At 46.1% G+C, this 14,579-nt stretch overlaps 1 protein-coding gene across 3 annotated transcripts in view; it reads right to left on the bottom strand.

The window, feature by feature from the left end:
• RHOT2 (ras homolog family member T2) overlaps positions 1 to 14,579 on the bottom strand; it is a 36,994-nt gene that overhangs the window by 9,396 nt on the left and 13,019 nt on the right. For all 3 annotated transcript variants that reach the window (XM_039349848.1, XM_039349847.1, XM_039349849.1), the window contains 11 exons: positions 13,593 to 13,701; positions 12,503 to 12,604; positions 10,608 to 10,706; positions 9,070 to 9,178; positions 8,127 to 8,247; positions 7,593 to 7,677; positions 5,436 to 5,581; positions 5,224 to 5,324; positions 3,844 to 3,974; positions 2,804 to 2,884; positions 2,548 to 2,670 (listed from right to left, as the gene is read on the bottom strand). In XM_039349848.1, the coding sequence (XP_039205782.1) occupies positions 2,548 to 2,670; positions 2,804 to 2,884; positions 3,844 to 3,974; positions 5,224 to 5,324; positions 5,436 to 5,581; positions 7,593 to 7,677; positions 8,127 to 8,247; positions 9,070 to 9,178; positions 10,608 to 10,706; positions 12,503 to 12,604; positions 13,593 to 13,701 (1,207 nt within the window). The remainder of the gene's footprint in view (positions 1 to 2,547; positions 2,671 to 2,803; positions 2,885 to 3,843; positions 3,975 to 5,223; positions 5,325 to 5,435; positions 5,582 to 7,592; positions 7,678 to 8,126; positions 8,248 to 9,069; positions 9,179 to 10,607; positions 10,707 to 12,502; positions 12,605 to 13,592; positions 13,702 to 14,579) is intronic.

Here is a 14,579-nt window from a genome sequence, read left to right as displayed (position 1 = left end):
CATGAACTGTTGTAAGTTGAGGACTATCTGTAGATGCCCTGAGCTTACAACTGGTCACGGCGTGATCTACAGTTTGATGTGGGATCCTACAATCCGACTGAGGGGAGGGTGCTATATCCCATTTATACAGTTATTCAGGATTGCCCATTGTTAGTTGGGTTCGTTATAGGAGAGGGAGGCAAACTTTTTGCAAAGAGTTTTGCAGAACTTCTCGGGGAAGAGCTGCTGAAGTCAAACGAGCTTTCCATTTTTTCTGATGTTTATTTATTAAGCAATCGCCTTGATTACAGTCATCAATCAGCACAAAGCAAATCACAACGCTGAGATTAACTATAGATGGAGAGGCTAGACCGGGAGGATTAAAAGAAATTAAAGAGAGGCATCCAAGGAATGTTAACTAAAAAAGAGTAATAGGGCTAGAAATTGTTAAGACAACAGAGTCAGGACCGTGCAAGAATTACTTTCAAAAGTCAAACTACAAAGTGCCACTAAACACAGCGGTGAAAACAGCCAAAGAGGATTCAAAGTTTGTGGACTTCAATTAGGAATAAGCCTCAGGCAATAACTAGCTTTCGTAAAACATTTCTCTTTGCTTTACAGTATCTTCTCTACATGGAAACTCTTGTTTAATGTTTTCTTTTTCAAATTAAAGTTGCAGGTAGCAGTAAGAAAGCTCATGGATGGGTGGAGAGGAGAGGTGAGGAAAGAGAAAAGGGATGTACTTTCAAAGATCCATCCATCCATCCATCCATCCTATCATATATCATCTCTTTCCTTCTCTATCATCTCTTTCCTTCTCTCTCTCTCTCTCTCTCTCTCTCTCTCTCTCTCTATATATATATATATATATATATAAAATCTATATCTATCTGTCTGTCTTTCCTTCTTTCTCTATTTTATATCTGTCTGTCCACCCACCCATCCTATCATATATCTATCATCTTTCCTTCCTTCCTTCCTTCCTTCCTTCCTTCCTTCCTTCCATCCATCTATCTGTCTTTCCTTCTCTTTCTCTATTTTATACCTGTCTGTCCGTCCATCCATCCTATATCTATCATCTTTCCTTCCTTCCTTCCTTCCTTCCTCCCTTCTCTCTCTCTCTCTCTCTCTCTATATATATATATATATATATATAATCTATATCTATCTATCTGTCTTTCCTTCTCTTTCTCTATTTTATACCTGTCTGTCCGTCCATCCATCCTATCATATATCCTTCCTTCCTTCCTTCCTTCCTTCCTTCCTTCCTTCCTTCCTTCCTTCCTTCCTTCCTTCCTTCCCTTCTCTCTCTCTCCCCCCCCCCTCTCTCTATATATATATGTGTCTGTCTGTCAACTAATCTATCATATTTAAGAACGCCAATCATCTTCAGAGGACTGAGTGCTATATAATAAAAAAAACCTAGAAGCATACAAACAATACAGGTAGTCCTCAACATACGATCACAACTGAGCAAGCCCAAAATTTAGGCTGCTCAGCGAGAAATTTGTTAAGTGAGTCTTGCCTCATTTTACGACCTTTCTTGCCACCGTTGTTAAGTGAATCACTGCAGTTCTTGAATTAGCAACCCGGCTGTTAAATGAACCTGGCTTCCTCCACTGACTTTGCTTGTCAGGAGGTCACAAAAAGGGAACCACGTGACGCCAGGACGCTGCAACCGCCATCAATACGAGTCAGTTGCCCAGCGGCCGAATCTTGATCATGTGACCGTGGGGATGCTGCAACCGTCGCAAGTGCGAAAAATGGTCAAGAGTCCAGTGCTGTTGTAACTTTGAATGGTCTCTAAACAAACTGTTGTTAAGCTGTATGGAAAATTCAAAAGAGGCAAGAAAACTTATATCTCAGGGGCTGCCCCAAAGAAGAGGGAGTCAAGCTATTCTCCAAAGCGCCTGAAGGCAGGACAAGAAGCAATGGGTGGAAAATAATCAAGGAGAGAAGCAACCTGGAACTAAGGAGAAACTTCCTGGCAGTGAGAACAATTAGCCAGTGGAACAGCCTGCCTCCAGAAGCGGTGGATGCTCCAACACTGGAAGTTTTTAAGAAGAGACCGGACAGCCATTTGTCTGAAATGGTGTAGGGTTTCCTGCCTGAGCAAGAGGTTAGACTAGAAGACCTCCAAGGTCCCTTCCAACTTTTATTATTATTATTACTACTACTACTGCTATTATTATTATTGATGATCCTTCAATTTCTTCCTACCTTCCACCAGCTTGCATGTCTAAAGTGGGATTAGAACTCACAGTTTCCTGGTGACTGGCCCAACATCCCTTCCTTCCTTCCTTCCTTCCTTCCTTCCTTCCTTCCTTCCTTCCTTCCTTCCTTCCTTCCTTCCTTCCTTCCTTCCTTCCTTCCCCTCCCTCTCTATGCCACCCATCTTGGTGTTCAAAGTTTCCTGCCTGAGCAGGAGGTTGGACTAGAAGACCTCCAAGGTCCCTTCCAACTGTATTATTATTACTATTATTATTATTACTATTATTATTATTAATTAAATTTCAGCCATTAGACTTTGGAGACCTACTGCTTCTGAAACCAGGCAGAAAAACTTACCTTATAAATATTAGCACAGTAATTAAAAGACTTGTGGTCTGCCACGTCGTACAAGAAGCAGGCAACATCACAAGCTGTGTCAGAGGTCTTAGCAAATTCCCCGTCCGCCTCAATCTCCTGCAGCTGCAGAGACAACACAGAGGAGATTCATATTTTTTTCTGAACCATCCGGATACTTTCTGACTAAACAACGGTTCACTCATCATATGCATCGGGGATTTTTTTTTAAAAAAATGAATCAATAGATTGCACTTACAATTAAATGCTTTTCCTGTCCATTGACCAGCACCGTATTAATTGAATAGGGCGATCTGTTTTCCTTGGATTCACTCTGGACCTGAAACATGAAGGAAGGATGGTTTTGATGAGGAAGAAAGATTGATTTTGATGTAAAAGAAAGAAGGAAGATTAATTTTGATGTGGAGGGAGGGAGGAAGAGAAGGAAGGTGGTGAGGGAGTGAAGGAGGGAAGGAAGGAATAAAGGAGGGAGGAAGGAAGGAAGGAGGGAGGGAGGGAGGGAAGGAAGGAAGGAAGGAAGGAAGGAAGAATATTGATGATTGTGTATCTCTTCCAACCTGATACTGTCTAGATACTTGGGAATGCCATTTCAACAATCCTGAAAACCGAGAATTCTTGGACTTTTAGTAGTCCAGAACCAGCCCCACCCCACAAAAAAACACATTTAGAAGAGGGGATAGGCTGCATTCTGGAAGCCTAGAATGATTTGGGCTTCCTTGGGCCTCAATTAAGACATCGTAAGAAATCACTGCCCCTCAAATTCCAAGGACTGGCATGTGGAAAAAAGCCAGCGTGGGGTTGTGGTTAAGGCAATGGGCTAGGACTGGATGAACCAAGTTCAGGGGGCAGGAATGTGGTATATCACCCGCCTGAAATAGCTTGCTGGGAGTCTAGGGCAGGGGTCTTCAAACTTGGCCCTTTTATGACTTGTGGACTTCAACTCCCAGAATTCCTCAGCCAGTCCCAATTCTGGAAGTCCATAAGTCATAAAAGGGCCAAGTTTAAAGACCCCCCGGTCTAGGGCAATGTTTCTCAACCTCGGCAACATTTAAGAGATGTGGACTTCAACTCCCAGAGTTCCTCAGCCACCATTACTGGCTGGGGAATTCTGGGAGTTGGACTCCACACATCTTAAAAGTCGCCGAGGTTGAGAAACACTGATTTAGAGGCCTCTTGGGATCAACCGTCAAAGCTCACCCCGATTCTGTACTGGTCTGAACTGAGAAGAATCTGAATGGAAGACTTAAATAGCGGGCGCTGTTCTCTGCCAGGACTTACCCCCACATCCTTGCCTAGAAAGGCCTGCAGGAAAGCCGACTTGCCGGCCCCTCGTGACCCGATCACTTTGCAGAGGAAGACGTTCCGGTGGGTCTGGCCTTTCTCCAAGTCCACCTTTTTTTCCCGGGTGACTAGAACAAAATGGAGAGGTGGATGAGAAAGGATAATGAACCTGCCTTCCCAACTTCCTGCCTTTGCAGCGAGCTGAATTCCAGGCAGCGGATTCATTCTGTAGGCTTTGGCCAGGTCTGGCGGTACCCTAGTTCCCATGCTATATAGGTAGTCCTTGTGTTATTGCGCTGAGGTAACCCAGGAGTAAATACAGTGAACAGTGGTCTGTATTAAATGGTGGTTTATATTACACTGTATCTACAGATATACCCTAAAAACAAGATACATACATGTGGTGAAACAGCAAACTCCAATGCACAGCAATTACGGCAGTCAAACGGACAAGGAATACTCTACCGAAAAACTTCCCTTTTATACTCAAGACTCTTAAAGGCACAGACACAGATCCTACTGAGTCATTCCTATTCGTGCATCATCCACCTTACATTATTACATCATGACATAAGCTGTTTAGCTGTGAAATCATTATCCTGACATCTTGACTTACTGGGTCAAGAATTTCTTATTGCTAAGCTAGGGGGTGAAATGAGTCGCGCCTGACTTGATGACCGTTTTTCCCGCCTGGGTTGTTAAGCGAAATTATTGCAGTTGTTAGGTGAACCACATGGTTGTTAAACAAATCCGGCTTCCCCCCTTGACTCTGCCTGTTGGAAGCCGGCTGGGGAAGTTGCAAACGGGGATCGCGTGACCCTGGGACGCTGCAACCGACATAGTTACATGTGAGTTGCCAAGTGTCCCAATTTTGATCATGTGACTGTGGGAACGTTGCGACGGTCGCTAAATGCAAGGACCGGTTGTTAAGTCACCTTTTCCAGTGCAGTTAACTCCGAGCGGCCACTAAACAAACTGCTGTACACGTAGTACCTGACTTATGATCGCAACTGAACGCAACATTTCTGCCGCTAAGTGAGACAATTAAGTGAATCTTGCCCCATTTTACGACCACGGTTAAGCTCGTAAAACGGTTGCTAAGTGAACTTGGCTTCCCCACTGATTTTGCTTCTCAGAAGATTGTAAAAGGGGAATCACAGGACGCTGCCATTGTCATAAATGTGAGCCGCTGGCTAAGCATCTGAATTTCGATCTCGTGACCAGGGAGAGGCTGCAACGGTCGTAAGTGTGAAAAAAAAACCAGACATAAATTGTAACTTTGAATGGCCACGAAATGAACGGTGGTAAGCCGACCTCTATGTTGAGGACTAGCTGCACAGTACTTGAACTTAGAAATCAGCTCAGCAGCTGATTTACCTGTGATGGCGTAAATCTGGGAGTCCTGCTGAGAGAAGATGGGGTACCCCAGGTAGCCCAAGTGTTCTAAGCAGCGATGGACGTCCAGGTAGGCAACCAGCCTGGGGGGAAATCCAAGCACAGAGAGAGAGAGAGAAGCGCACCTGTTACAGGCCGCCCATGGAGGGGAGGACAAGTAGTCTGACAGGGGGGCAGAGAGAGGCTGCGCTTACGTCCACTGGCAGAGGAATCCATGCAGGGAAAGCAGGCCTTTATCTGTGGTGCATACCGTGTGGTAGAGCTCAGATCCCCAGGGGATATAGGGGAACACACCAAAGAAGTTCTGCAGCTCGCCGGGCGAGAGGGCGCCGTCACGGTCCTACAGGCCAGAGGGAAGACAACAGCCCCTGAGCGGCAGCTCTCCCTTGCTACAGGCCGGCAAGCCCACCATGCCTACAGCATCCTGAGAAGCCCTCTGCTCCTTCGACAAGTTCAGCTGCAAAGTGATCAGGGTGTGGTGCCCTTGCCCTTAGCATCTTGGCATGTTTTGGGCGGAGTAGCCAGATCCAAAGCTGCGTGGAGGCTTTTCCTGCCTTTAGTCAAATGCTGGAGAAGGGCTGGAGACAGAAATGGCCACAAAGTGGCCTTCCGCTCCTGTCTCTCCTGCCAATTGTCCTATGATGGCTGCTTGCCATCACCAACAGAGAAGTAAGGAGTTCTGACTTCTTTCTTCCTGGGCAAGATGCCTTCAAGAGGAGGAACAGCTTAATCAGGGGTCTTCGAACTTGGCCCTTTTGTGACTTGTGGACTGGCTGAGGAATTCTGGGAGTTGAAGTCCACATGTCATAAAAGGGCCAGGTTTGAAGACCCCTGAGTTTCATGCTGCGGTCAAAGGAGCAGGACAGCTTTCCTTCCCTTCCAGCTCTCAAACTGATGGGATGTGACTCCTCTCCTATTTTCTTTCCCAACAGAGGGAACTTTCAGATTGACACGTCAAGTCTTTTTACAGCCTCTGTTTTCTCTTCCCATTCTCTCAAAAGTCTATTGTCGTAGCTTTCATCATCTGAACTTAGATAGGGCTACAAAGACCTTTCCTGACATTGCTATCACCACTTTTGCTAGACTGGAGAATGATAAAACTGCAGAGGAACACGTCTTCCTGAGTCTACAGCAGGGGTCTTCCAACTGGGCCCTTTTATGACTTGTGGACTTCAACTCCCAGAATTTCTCAGCCAGCGTGTTGGCTGAGGAATTCTGGGCGTTGAAGTCCACAAGTCATAAAAGGGCCAAGTTTGAGGACCCGTGGTATACAGGAAGAACCAAGATTGAGCAGACAAGTCCTCCAAGCGACATATTACCAGAAATCCAAATTCTATATTAATGCAGCCCGTTAATCACTATGCGTGGTTTTTGCACCCAGCAAAATGTTGTAGGATCCTTGTACTCTGCCCATCGATGCAAATTTGAACCCGACTGATCTAATGGCTGGCCAAACAGGAAATGCTCTTGCAAAAGACAGAGTCGGTGTGTTTGGGAAGCAGAGAGAGGGGAACAGTGAAGATCTGTAGGAGAGGGCTGCCGTATTGATGCCATTTGTAAGCATGACTGGGAATTGGAACTGGTATGTTGAAAGCAGCACATTGGCACAAGGAGCATGAAGGAGAAGGAGGACTATGGATTCGATATTTTGGAGCAGTCTTTCTCAACCTTGCTGGCTGTGGAATTCTGAAGTCCACACACACCTTAAAGTTGCCAAAGTTGAGAAACACAGCCCTGGAGGAATCACATGGACAACTTGACTGAGCAAGGCACGTTCTCTTGAGTGGACACAAATCAGCTACAGTAGATACCCAATCTCTTGCCCGTCTCATATTTCCAGCTCAGGAAAGCTTGCCAAGACCACATGGCCGAAATTCAGGGGTACAGTTTTTCACCGATTTTGAGAAAAGCTCAAGGAAGAATGCTAATTCCCCCTCAAGGACAATCTAGGGGGAGGCAACCTTGGCTCTTTTATGACTCGTGGACTTCAACTCCCAGAATTCCTGAGCCAGCATAGGGGAACTATGGCTCCCTTGATGACTCGTGGACTTCAACTCCCAGAATTCTTGAGCCAGCATGGCTCAACTTGGAAACTTCTCCCTTTCCCCTCAACATGGCTGGCTCAGGAATTCTGGGAGTTGAAGTCCACGAGTCATAAAAGAGCCAAGCTTGCCTACCCTTGATCTAGGGCTTCCACGAAAGGAAGTCAAGCTTTTTTTTTTTTTTTAAAGAGCATTGCTTCAGGATCAGTCGTCCCTGGCAAGTTATGGGATCAACCATTAGGCAGCCTCTATGGGGGAAAAACACACAACCCACCATGGAGACACTGTTTCGGCCTCTCCACCACTTACCTTGTCATGTTTCTCAAACATCCGTTGGAGGAACTGGTAACCAAAGTGGTTGAGCTCTGTGGAGCAGTCCTGAGGTACTCGGATCCTGAACGAAACAAGAGCAGAATTTGAAGCAGATCCTGCAGTCCCGACAATTTTTCCAACTACTACAAACCACCTACAAACCATCAGTAGTTCGGTTCTTGGGTGCAGAGGTCTTCTGGAAAGCCCTGTGATGAAAATGCAGGCCTGGCTGCAGAAGAGGCCTCAGAAGTCTGCCAGGTAAGTGGGTGTGGGGTGGGTGGGGCAGCTCCACACCCCCATCCTCGCGCTAGCTTGATTTTTAAGCATGCGCCTCATCCCAAAACTAGGGCTTATTTTTGGAGTAGGCCTTACTTTCGGGGAAACACGGTATGACCATAACTGGGACCAGAATTTCCACTGGCAGATGTTAAGGGAAGCCATGTCCAATTTTAGGACTTTTTTTTTTGCCATGGACATTAAGCAAATGGCTTCCGTTCTTAAGTTGTAAGTCGAGGATTCAAGCTGACTCACACTGGGCAGAGATAGTCATCAGTCAGCTCCAGGGCATCGTCATAGCCAAAGCGGCGGAGAATGGTCCATGTAGTCTCGTGACGGCCTCTCTGGATGAAGAGGGTGTTGAGGAAAAGAAAGCCTGGGGAGAGACAAGGGGGGGGGGTTACAAGGGTATTGTTCAGAACATACAACAAAGATACCCCATAGTGCAGGGGTAGGCAACCTTGGCTCTTTTATGACTCGTGGACTTCAACTCCCAGAATTCCTGAGCCAGCCATGCTGAGGGGAAAGGGAGAGGTTTCCAAGCTGAGCCATGCTGGCTCAGGAATTCTGGGAGTTGAAGTCTACCAGTCATAGAAGAGCCAAAGTTGACTACCCCTGCCATAGGGGATAGATTTGAGTCTTCTCAACCTCTGAGGAGGAACAGAGCAGAACACAACAGAATAACAGAGTTGGAAGGGACTTTGGAGGTCTTCTAGTCCAACCCCCTGCTCAAGCAGGAGACCCTATACCCTTCCAGACAATTGTCTGAAAAATACCATTGGACAATCTCTTCTTAAAAACCTCCACCCACAACATCTGGAGCACCTACAACATCTGGAGGCAAGCTGTTCCACTGATGAATTTTAACTGCCAGGAATTTTCTAGGTTGCTTCTCTCCTTGATTAGTTTCCATCCGTCGCTTCTTGTCCTGCCTTTAGGTGCTCTGAAAAATAGCCAGACTCCCTCTTCTTTGGGGCAGCCCCTCAAATATTGGAAGACTGCTATCATGTCATCCCTAAACTTTCTTTTCATTAAACTAGACATATCCAATTCCTGCAACCCTTCCTCATACGTTTTAGTCTCCAGGCTCCTAAACATCCTCTTTGTTGCTCTTCTCCGTGCTCTTTCTAGAGTCTCAGCATCTTTTTTTCCATCATTTCCGGGGCCAGCTACTTAAAGAGTGGACTGCTGTATTTACCATTGAGTGTAAGGCCATTGTCCTGGACACCATCTGTTGTGTTCTTCCACACCACCATTTTTACATCTTCCAGAGCTTGAGGAGCCAACGGGTTTCCAAAACAGGACTTCTACTTCCCCAAAAAAACAAGGAGGTCAGTCACAAAAAGGAACAGGTCTATGCATAAAAGAACAAATAGAAGCATCGTATAGACTCAGAGAAAAGGTACAGTAATGGCCAAAATTGTGGAAACCTTTTGGGAAAAGTGTACTTTTGATGTTTGATGGCTAATAACACCAATTTTTTGGAGTAGTACCATAAAATTATATATCAATGGAAAGATAATTTAATTGAGAATGTAATGCAATGTAGTTTGTTCAATTATCTGTACTGTATTCTATGAAAAGTTATAGCCAAATAACCAGAAAAAGGAAGCACAACTTGCTTAGGTTGATATCGGGAAGCTTTCCTTCATCTGATTATAGCCAATGAGCATGAGTGTTTAGAGAGCCAATCGGGTGTCATCTTGTTTTGGCAATGAGCCAATCAGATCACAGTAGGATTCAGTTATTGATGTCATGTATTAAAGCTGAGAGGAGGACATTTGTCAGTATGTTGTGTGATCGCTATCAAGTTGGTTGGGGTTTTTTTGTGTTCTTTATTTAGTGAGCTTGTAAAACGTAATAAAATTAAACTCATGGTGCAAAGAGTTGACAGGTTGCCCAGAAAGCGATGTAAAATAGTATTATTAAGTGAACAAGGCTACAGTTATAAAGAAATTAGAAGAAAAATGGGTGGAAACTTAACCAAAGGTGGCATTTCTACTGTACACTTTTCCCAAAAGGTTTCCACAATTTTGCCCACTACTGTAACAGCTCAGCTGCTGCTGGAAAGTTGGGATGTTCCATATTCAGCTTGGATATATTCCAAATTCTCTCAAAGTCAACGACTGAGGAATCAAGAGATGCCTGGAAATTGCTTTCAGATCTGAAATACAAGTAGTCCTCAACTTACAACAGGCCATTTACTGACCGTTTGAAGTTACAACCGTTGTTCACACTCGTGGCCATTGCAGCATTCCCCAAGATCATGTGATCAAAATTTGGATGCTTGGCAACTGGCTTGTATTTATGACGGTTGCATAGTGTCCTGGGGTCCTGTGATCCGCTTTTACGCCGTTCTGACAAGCGAAAATCAACGGGAAAGCCAGATTCACTTAACAAATTGTGTTACTAACTTAACAACTGCAGTTAATCAACAGGGCAAGAAAGCTTGTGAAATGGGGCAAAACTCATGCAACAAATGTTTTGCTTAGCTGCAGAAATCTGGGGTCCAACTGTGGTCGTAAGTTGAGGACTATCTGTACTGCTGTTAAAGAACTATGCCTATTGAAAGCAAAAAAGGACTGAAGCTCCCCCATAAGGTTACAAATCTCAACATATCCAGACAGGGCATCAGATTTGGTACCAACAGACATTCTGAGAATACACAAAGATTTCCAGTTTGTTCCTCCACCCCAACCCCCCTCCGGCTTCCCCCCGTTGAAAACAAAACGGTACCTGGAAATAGTTCAGTTCTTCATCACTTAGGATCTGGTTGTTGTCTTGATCAGACATGTTGAAAATCCGAGTGAGCGCTTGCGCACATGCTGGCCTTAACTGACCAAACAGAGAGGGGAAAGAGAGAGAGGGAATTTTAAAGAGAGGGAATACGAAGTAGCTGCTGATACCTTGCATTTCCCACAATGCTGTCATCACAGGCACAGAGGGATGGAGAACATGATGCACAGAAGCTGTTTTGCCTAAGAGCAATGGTTCTCAACCTGTGGGTCAGGACCCCATTTGGGGTCAAATGACCATTTCACGGGGGTCGCCAAACAATGCAGTCCGCCAGTTTTCCCCCTTTTCCTTAGCTGTGCTACTCCCTTTTATTCTATTGGCTTTGGAAAGCCAATAGAAGAGACTCTCTTGAATAGAGTCTAATTCTATTGGCTTTCCAAAGCCAATAGGAATTGTCCAGGCTGTCTCTGCCCTGCTGAGCCCGCCAAAAGTCCCATTCTGCAAACGGTGCTGCATCAGTTGAGCAGTCCTCGACTTACGACCGGTTGGGGGTCGCGGCATTAAAAAGGTTGAGAACCACTGCCTAAGAGTCTGGAATAGTCTTCTCCAAACTGGCGCTCCTCCAAGGGCACCAAACGTCTGGAAGGTCAACTTGGTTGAGAAACTTAAGATGAAATCCACTAGATCTGGAAACCATCAGGTGGAAGACTATCTTTTCCCACTGCGGGTTCTCTCCAATGCCAGAATTTCCTATCAGGTCCACAGTTCTGGCCAGCAACCTGGTTAAGGAAGGCTGGTTTAGTACCACAGAGTAACAAAATTGTATATAGCAATAGCACTTGGACTTATATACTGCTCCGTAGGGCTTTGCAGTACTCACTGAGCAGTTTAGAGCAGGGGTCCCCAATCCCCAGTCCGTGGACCGGTACTGGGCCGCTGCATGCCAGCAACCAGGCTTCACAAACAAGCAAAGCCCCATCTGTGGGATGCAGGCAGCACACAAAACCACGCACTCTCCGGTCCGTGGAAAAACCTGTCTCCACTTAACTGGTCCCTGGTGCCCAAAAGATTGGGGACCTCTGGTTTAGAGTCAACATCTCGCCCCTAACAATCTGGGTCTTCACTTTACTGACCTTGGAAGGACTGAAGGCTGAGTCAGCCTTGAGCCGGTCAGGATCGAACTCCTGGCTGTGGGCAGATTTTTGCCTGCAATACCGCATTCTAACCACTGCGCCACCAAGCCTCATGTAGTCACACAAAGCCAAGATTTAATCATAGATTTACTGGCTCTGCAAATGGCATTGGGGCTAGCCCTCCATACCACCTAAAACCAGCCAGAGATTTACAAAAGACAAAGGCAGTCCTCGACTTACGTCCACAACTGAACCCCACATTTAGGTTGCTAAGCGAGACATTTGTTAAGTGAATTTTACTCCATTTTTTACAATTTTTCTTGCCACAGTTGTTAAGTGAATCGCTGCAGTTGTTAAATTAGTCACAAGGTTGCTAAGTGAATCTGGCTTCCCCTGTTGACTTTGCGTGTCAGAAGGTCGCAAAAGAAGATCACGTGACTCCGGGAGTCTACAACGGTCATAAACGTGAGTCAGCTGCCAAGCGTTCTGAATTTTGATCACGTGACCATGGGGATGCTGCAACGGTCGTTAAGTGTGAGAAAAGGTCATAAGCCACTTTTTTTTCCAGCGCTGTTGTAACTTCGGTCACTAAATGAACTGTTGTAAGTCAAGGATTACCTGTAGTCATTAGAAATCTTTCGCCACGGTTTTCTAGTTTTTCTTTAGTGAAATTTACTTATCAGAAGTTCTAGTAAGATTGCCTAACTCGTTCCAGTCCTGCCTGCTACACTAACAGCAACGTTATAATGCGGATGTTTTTACCTGTTTCTCCTCTGGATCATAAAGAGGGGCAGTTGGATGAAGAACAGCTTTCTGCGCATAGTAGAAAAGCTCAGAAATGTTTTTCAGATTCTTCGCTGAACACTGGCGTAGAAAGAGGGGGAGAGAAGCTGATTCAGAGAGCAGGAAGTGCTATTCAGTAAATAAAACCGATATACTGAAACGACATTCAAAAGTTCTCAATCTGAGGACGACCATGCAAGCAGGCACAAAGGAAAGACTAAAAGTGAAGCCTCTTTTCTTCCAATTCTCCCTGAAAGAACAATTTTGATGTGGCGTCGTATCATATCAGAAGAAGTGGCCTAAAATTGGGGTCTTCTGCATGCAAAATATGCGCTGCCACTAAATCAGTGGAGGAGTTTCTAGTGCCGTGGTGGTGAACCTATGGCACACATGCCACGGGTAGCACGCAGAGCCCTCTCTGTGGGCACGGGTGCCGTTGCCCGAGTCCTAGGCCTTCAGCTGGGTTTTATAAAATCTTTTTGCTTTAGGTTCCCCCACCATGTGCAAAAAAAAAAAAAAAAAGGTTCAATCAATCTTGCGGGGAAAAAAAGATCTCACAAAGTTGGAATTGATTGATTGAACTTTTTAGTCCCACCCAGTCTGCTGTTACCACCGAAGCCACACCCATCCAATGGGCTACGCCAATCCGGCACCCGACGATACATAAGTGGGTTTTGGGTTGCAGTTTGGGCACTCGGTCTCTAAAAGGTTCGCCATCACTGTTCTAGTTCAACTCCCGTAAAGCAGAGATCCTCAACTTTTCCAGCTTTGTGGCCCGGTGTGTGTGTGTGTGGGGGGGAGAGGGATGGCTCCACGTGAGTGGTGGGCAAGCGCGTGTGTGTGTGCAGCTCCATTTGTGCAAGTGGTGGGCATGTGCACCTGCCTGCCACTCACGCAAATGGAACATGCGGTGCGCACACTTGCCCGTCCCTTCCATGGCCCGGTTCCAAATGGCTCAAGGCCCAGTAGCGGGCTGTGGGTTGGGGACCCCTGTCCTAAAGCACTTTTCCTTCACCCCAGAGTCGAAGGTCTGTATTATGTCCCTGCCAACGTTCACACAATCCCTCACCTCCACGCAGGTCTCGATCTCGGAGAACTGGTTCATAATGGGCAGGATGGTTTCCATGGAGCTTCCGGTGTGCAGGTCAGACTTGTTTCCCACGAGGATGATGGGGATCCTTGAAAAGAAGAAAACATTTTGGAGAGACCTATTGAGCAGAAAAGGGGTGGGGTGGAGGATATATATATATATTTTAAAGCACATGGCAAGGAGGTCTACAACGCTTTTTACCACACAGTACAGGTAGTCCTCAACTTACAACAATTCGTTCAGTGACCGCTCAAAGCGACAGCGGCACTGAAAAAAGGTGACTTAGGATCTTTTTTTCAAACTGATGACCGTTGCCGCATCCCCACGGTCACGTGATCAACATTTGCAAGCTGAGCAACCGGTTCACATTTATGATGGTCGCAGTGTCCCGGGTTCACGCGATCCCCCTTTTGTGACCTTCCGACAAGCAGCCAATGGGGGGAGGGGAGCCATATTCACTTAACAACCGTGTGACTAACTTAACAACTGCAGCGATTCCTTTAACGACGGTGGTGAGAAAGGTCGTAAAACGGAGCAAAATTCACTTTAACAACCACCTCGCTTAGCAACGGAAATTTCGGGCTCCACTGCGATCGTGCGTCCAGGGCTACCTGTAGTTCTGGCAACCTAAGATTGCTAGTTTATTTTGTTCAGGCAGGCATGCTATCCATGGTACACCACAAGGGGGAGAACCAGCTTTCCACCAATTGGCTCGCAGCGTTTGGGGTGCTTGGTCATCCGTGCTTTCTTCCACCAACCTCGCCTCGCATCCAGACAGATCCGGCACCAGCTCCACACGGAACACTGCTAGCTTTTCCCAGAAAGGTGGTACCTATTTATCTACTTGCAGTTTTACATGCTTTCGAACTGCTAGCTGGGCAGAAGCTAGGGCAGTGATGGCGAACCTTTTAGAGACCGATTTGCCCCAAAACTGGCCCCGCCCCAGCTCTACCCCTGCCCTGCCTG

The sequence above is a fragment of the Crotalus tigris genome, unplaced genomic scaffold, assembly GCF_016545835.1.
Source record: "Crotalus tigris isolate CLP2741 ecotype Arizona unplaced genomic scaffold, ASM1654583v1 scf7180000018301.7375997, whole genome shotgun sequence".
In the NCBI taxonomy this organism is placed as follows: domain Eukaryota; kingdom Metazoa; phylum Chordata; class Lepidosauria; order Squamata; family Viperidae; genus Crotalus; species Crotalus tigris.
Note: the sequence above shows the minus strand (reverse complement) of the source record. Positions and strands in the feature narration are given on the sequence as shown.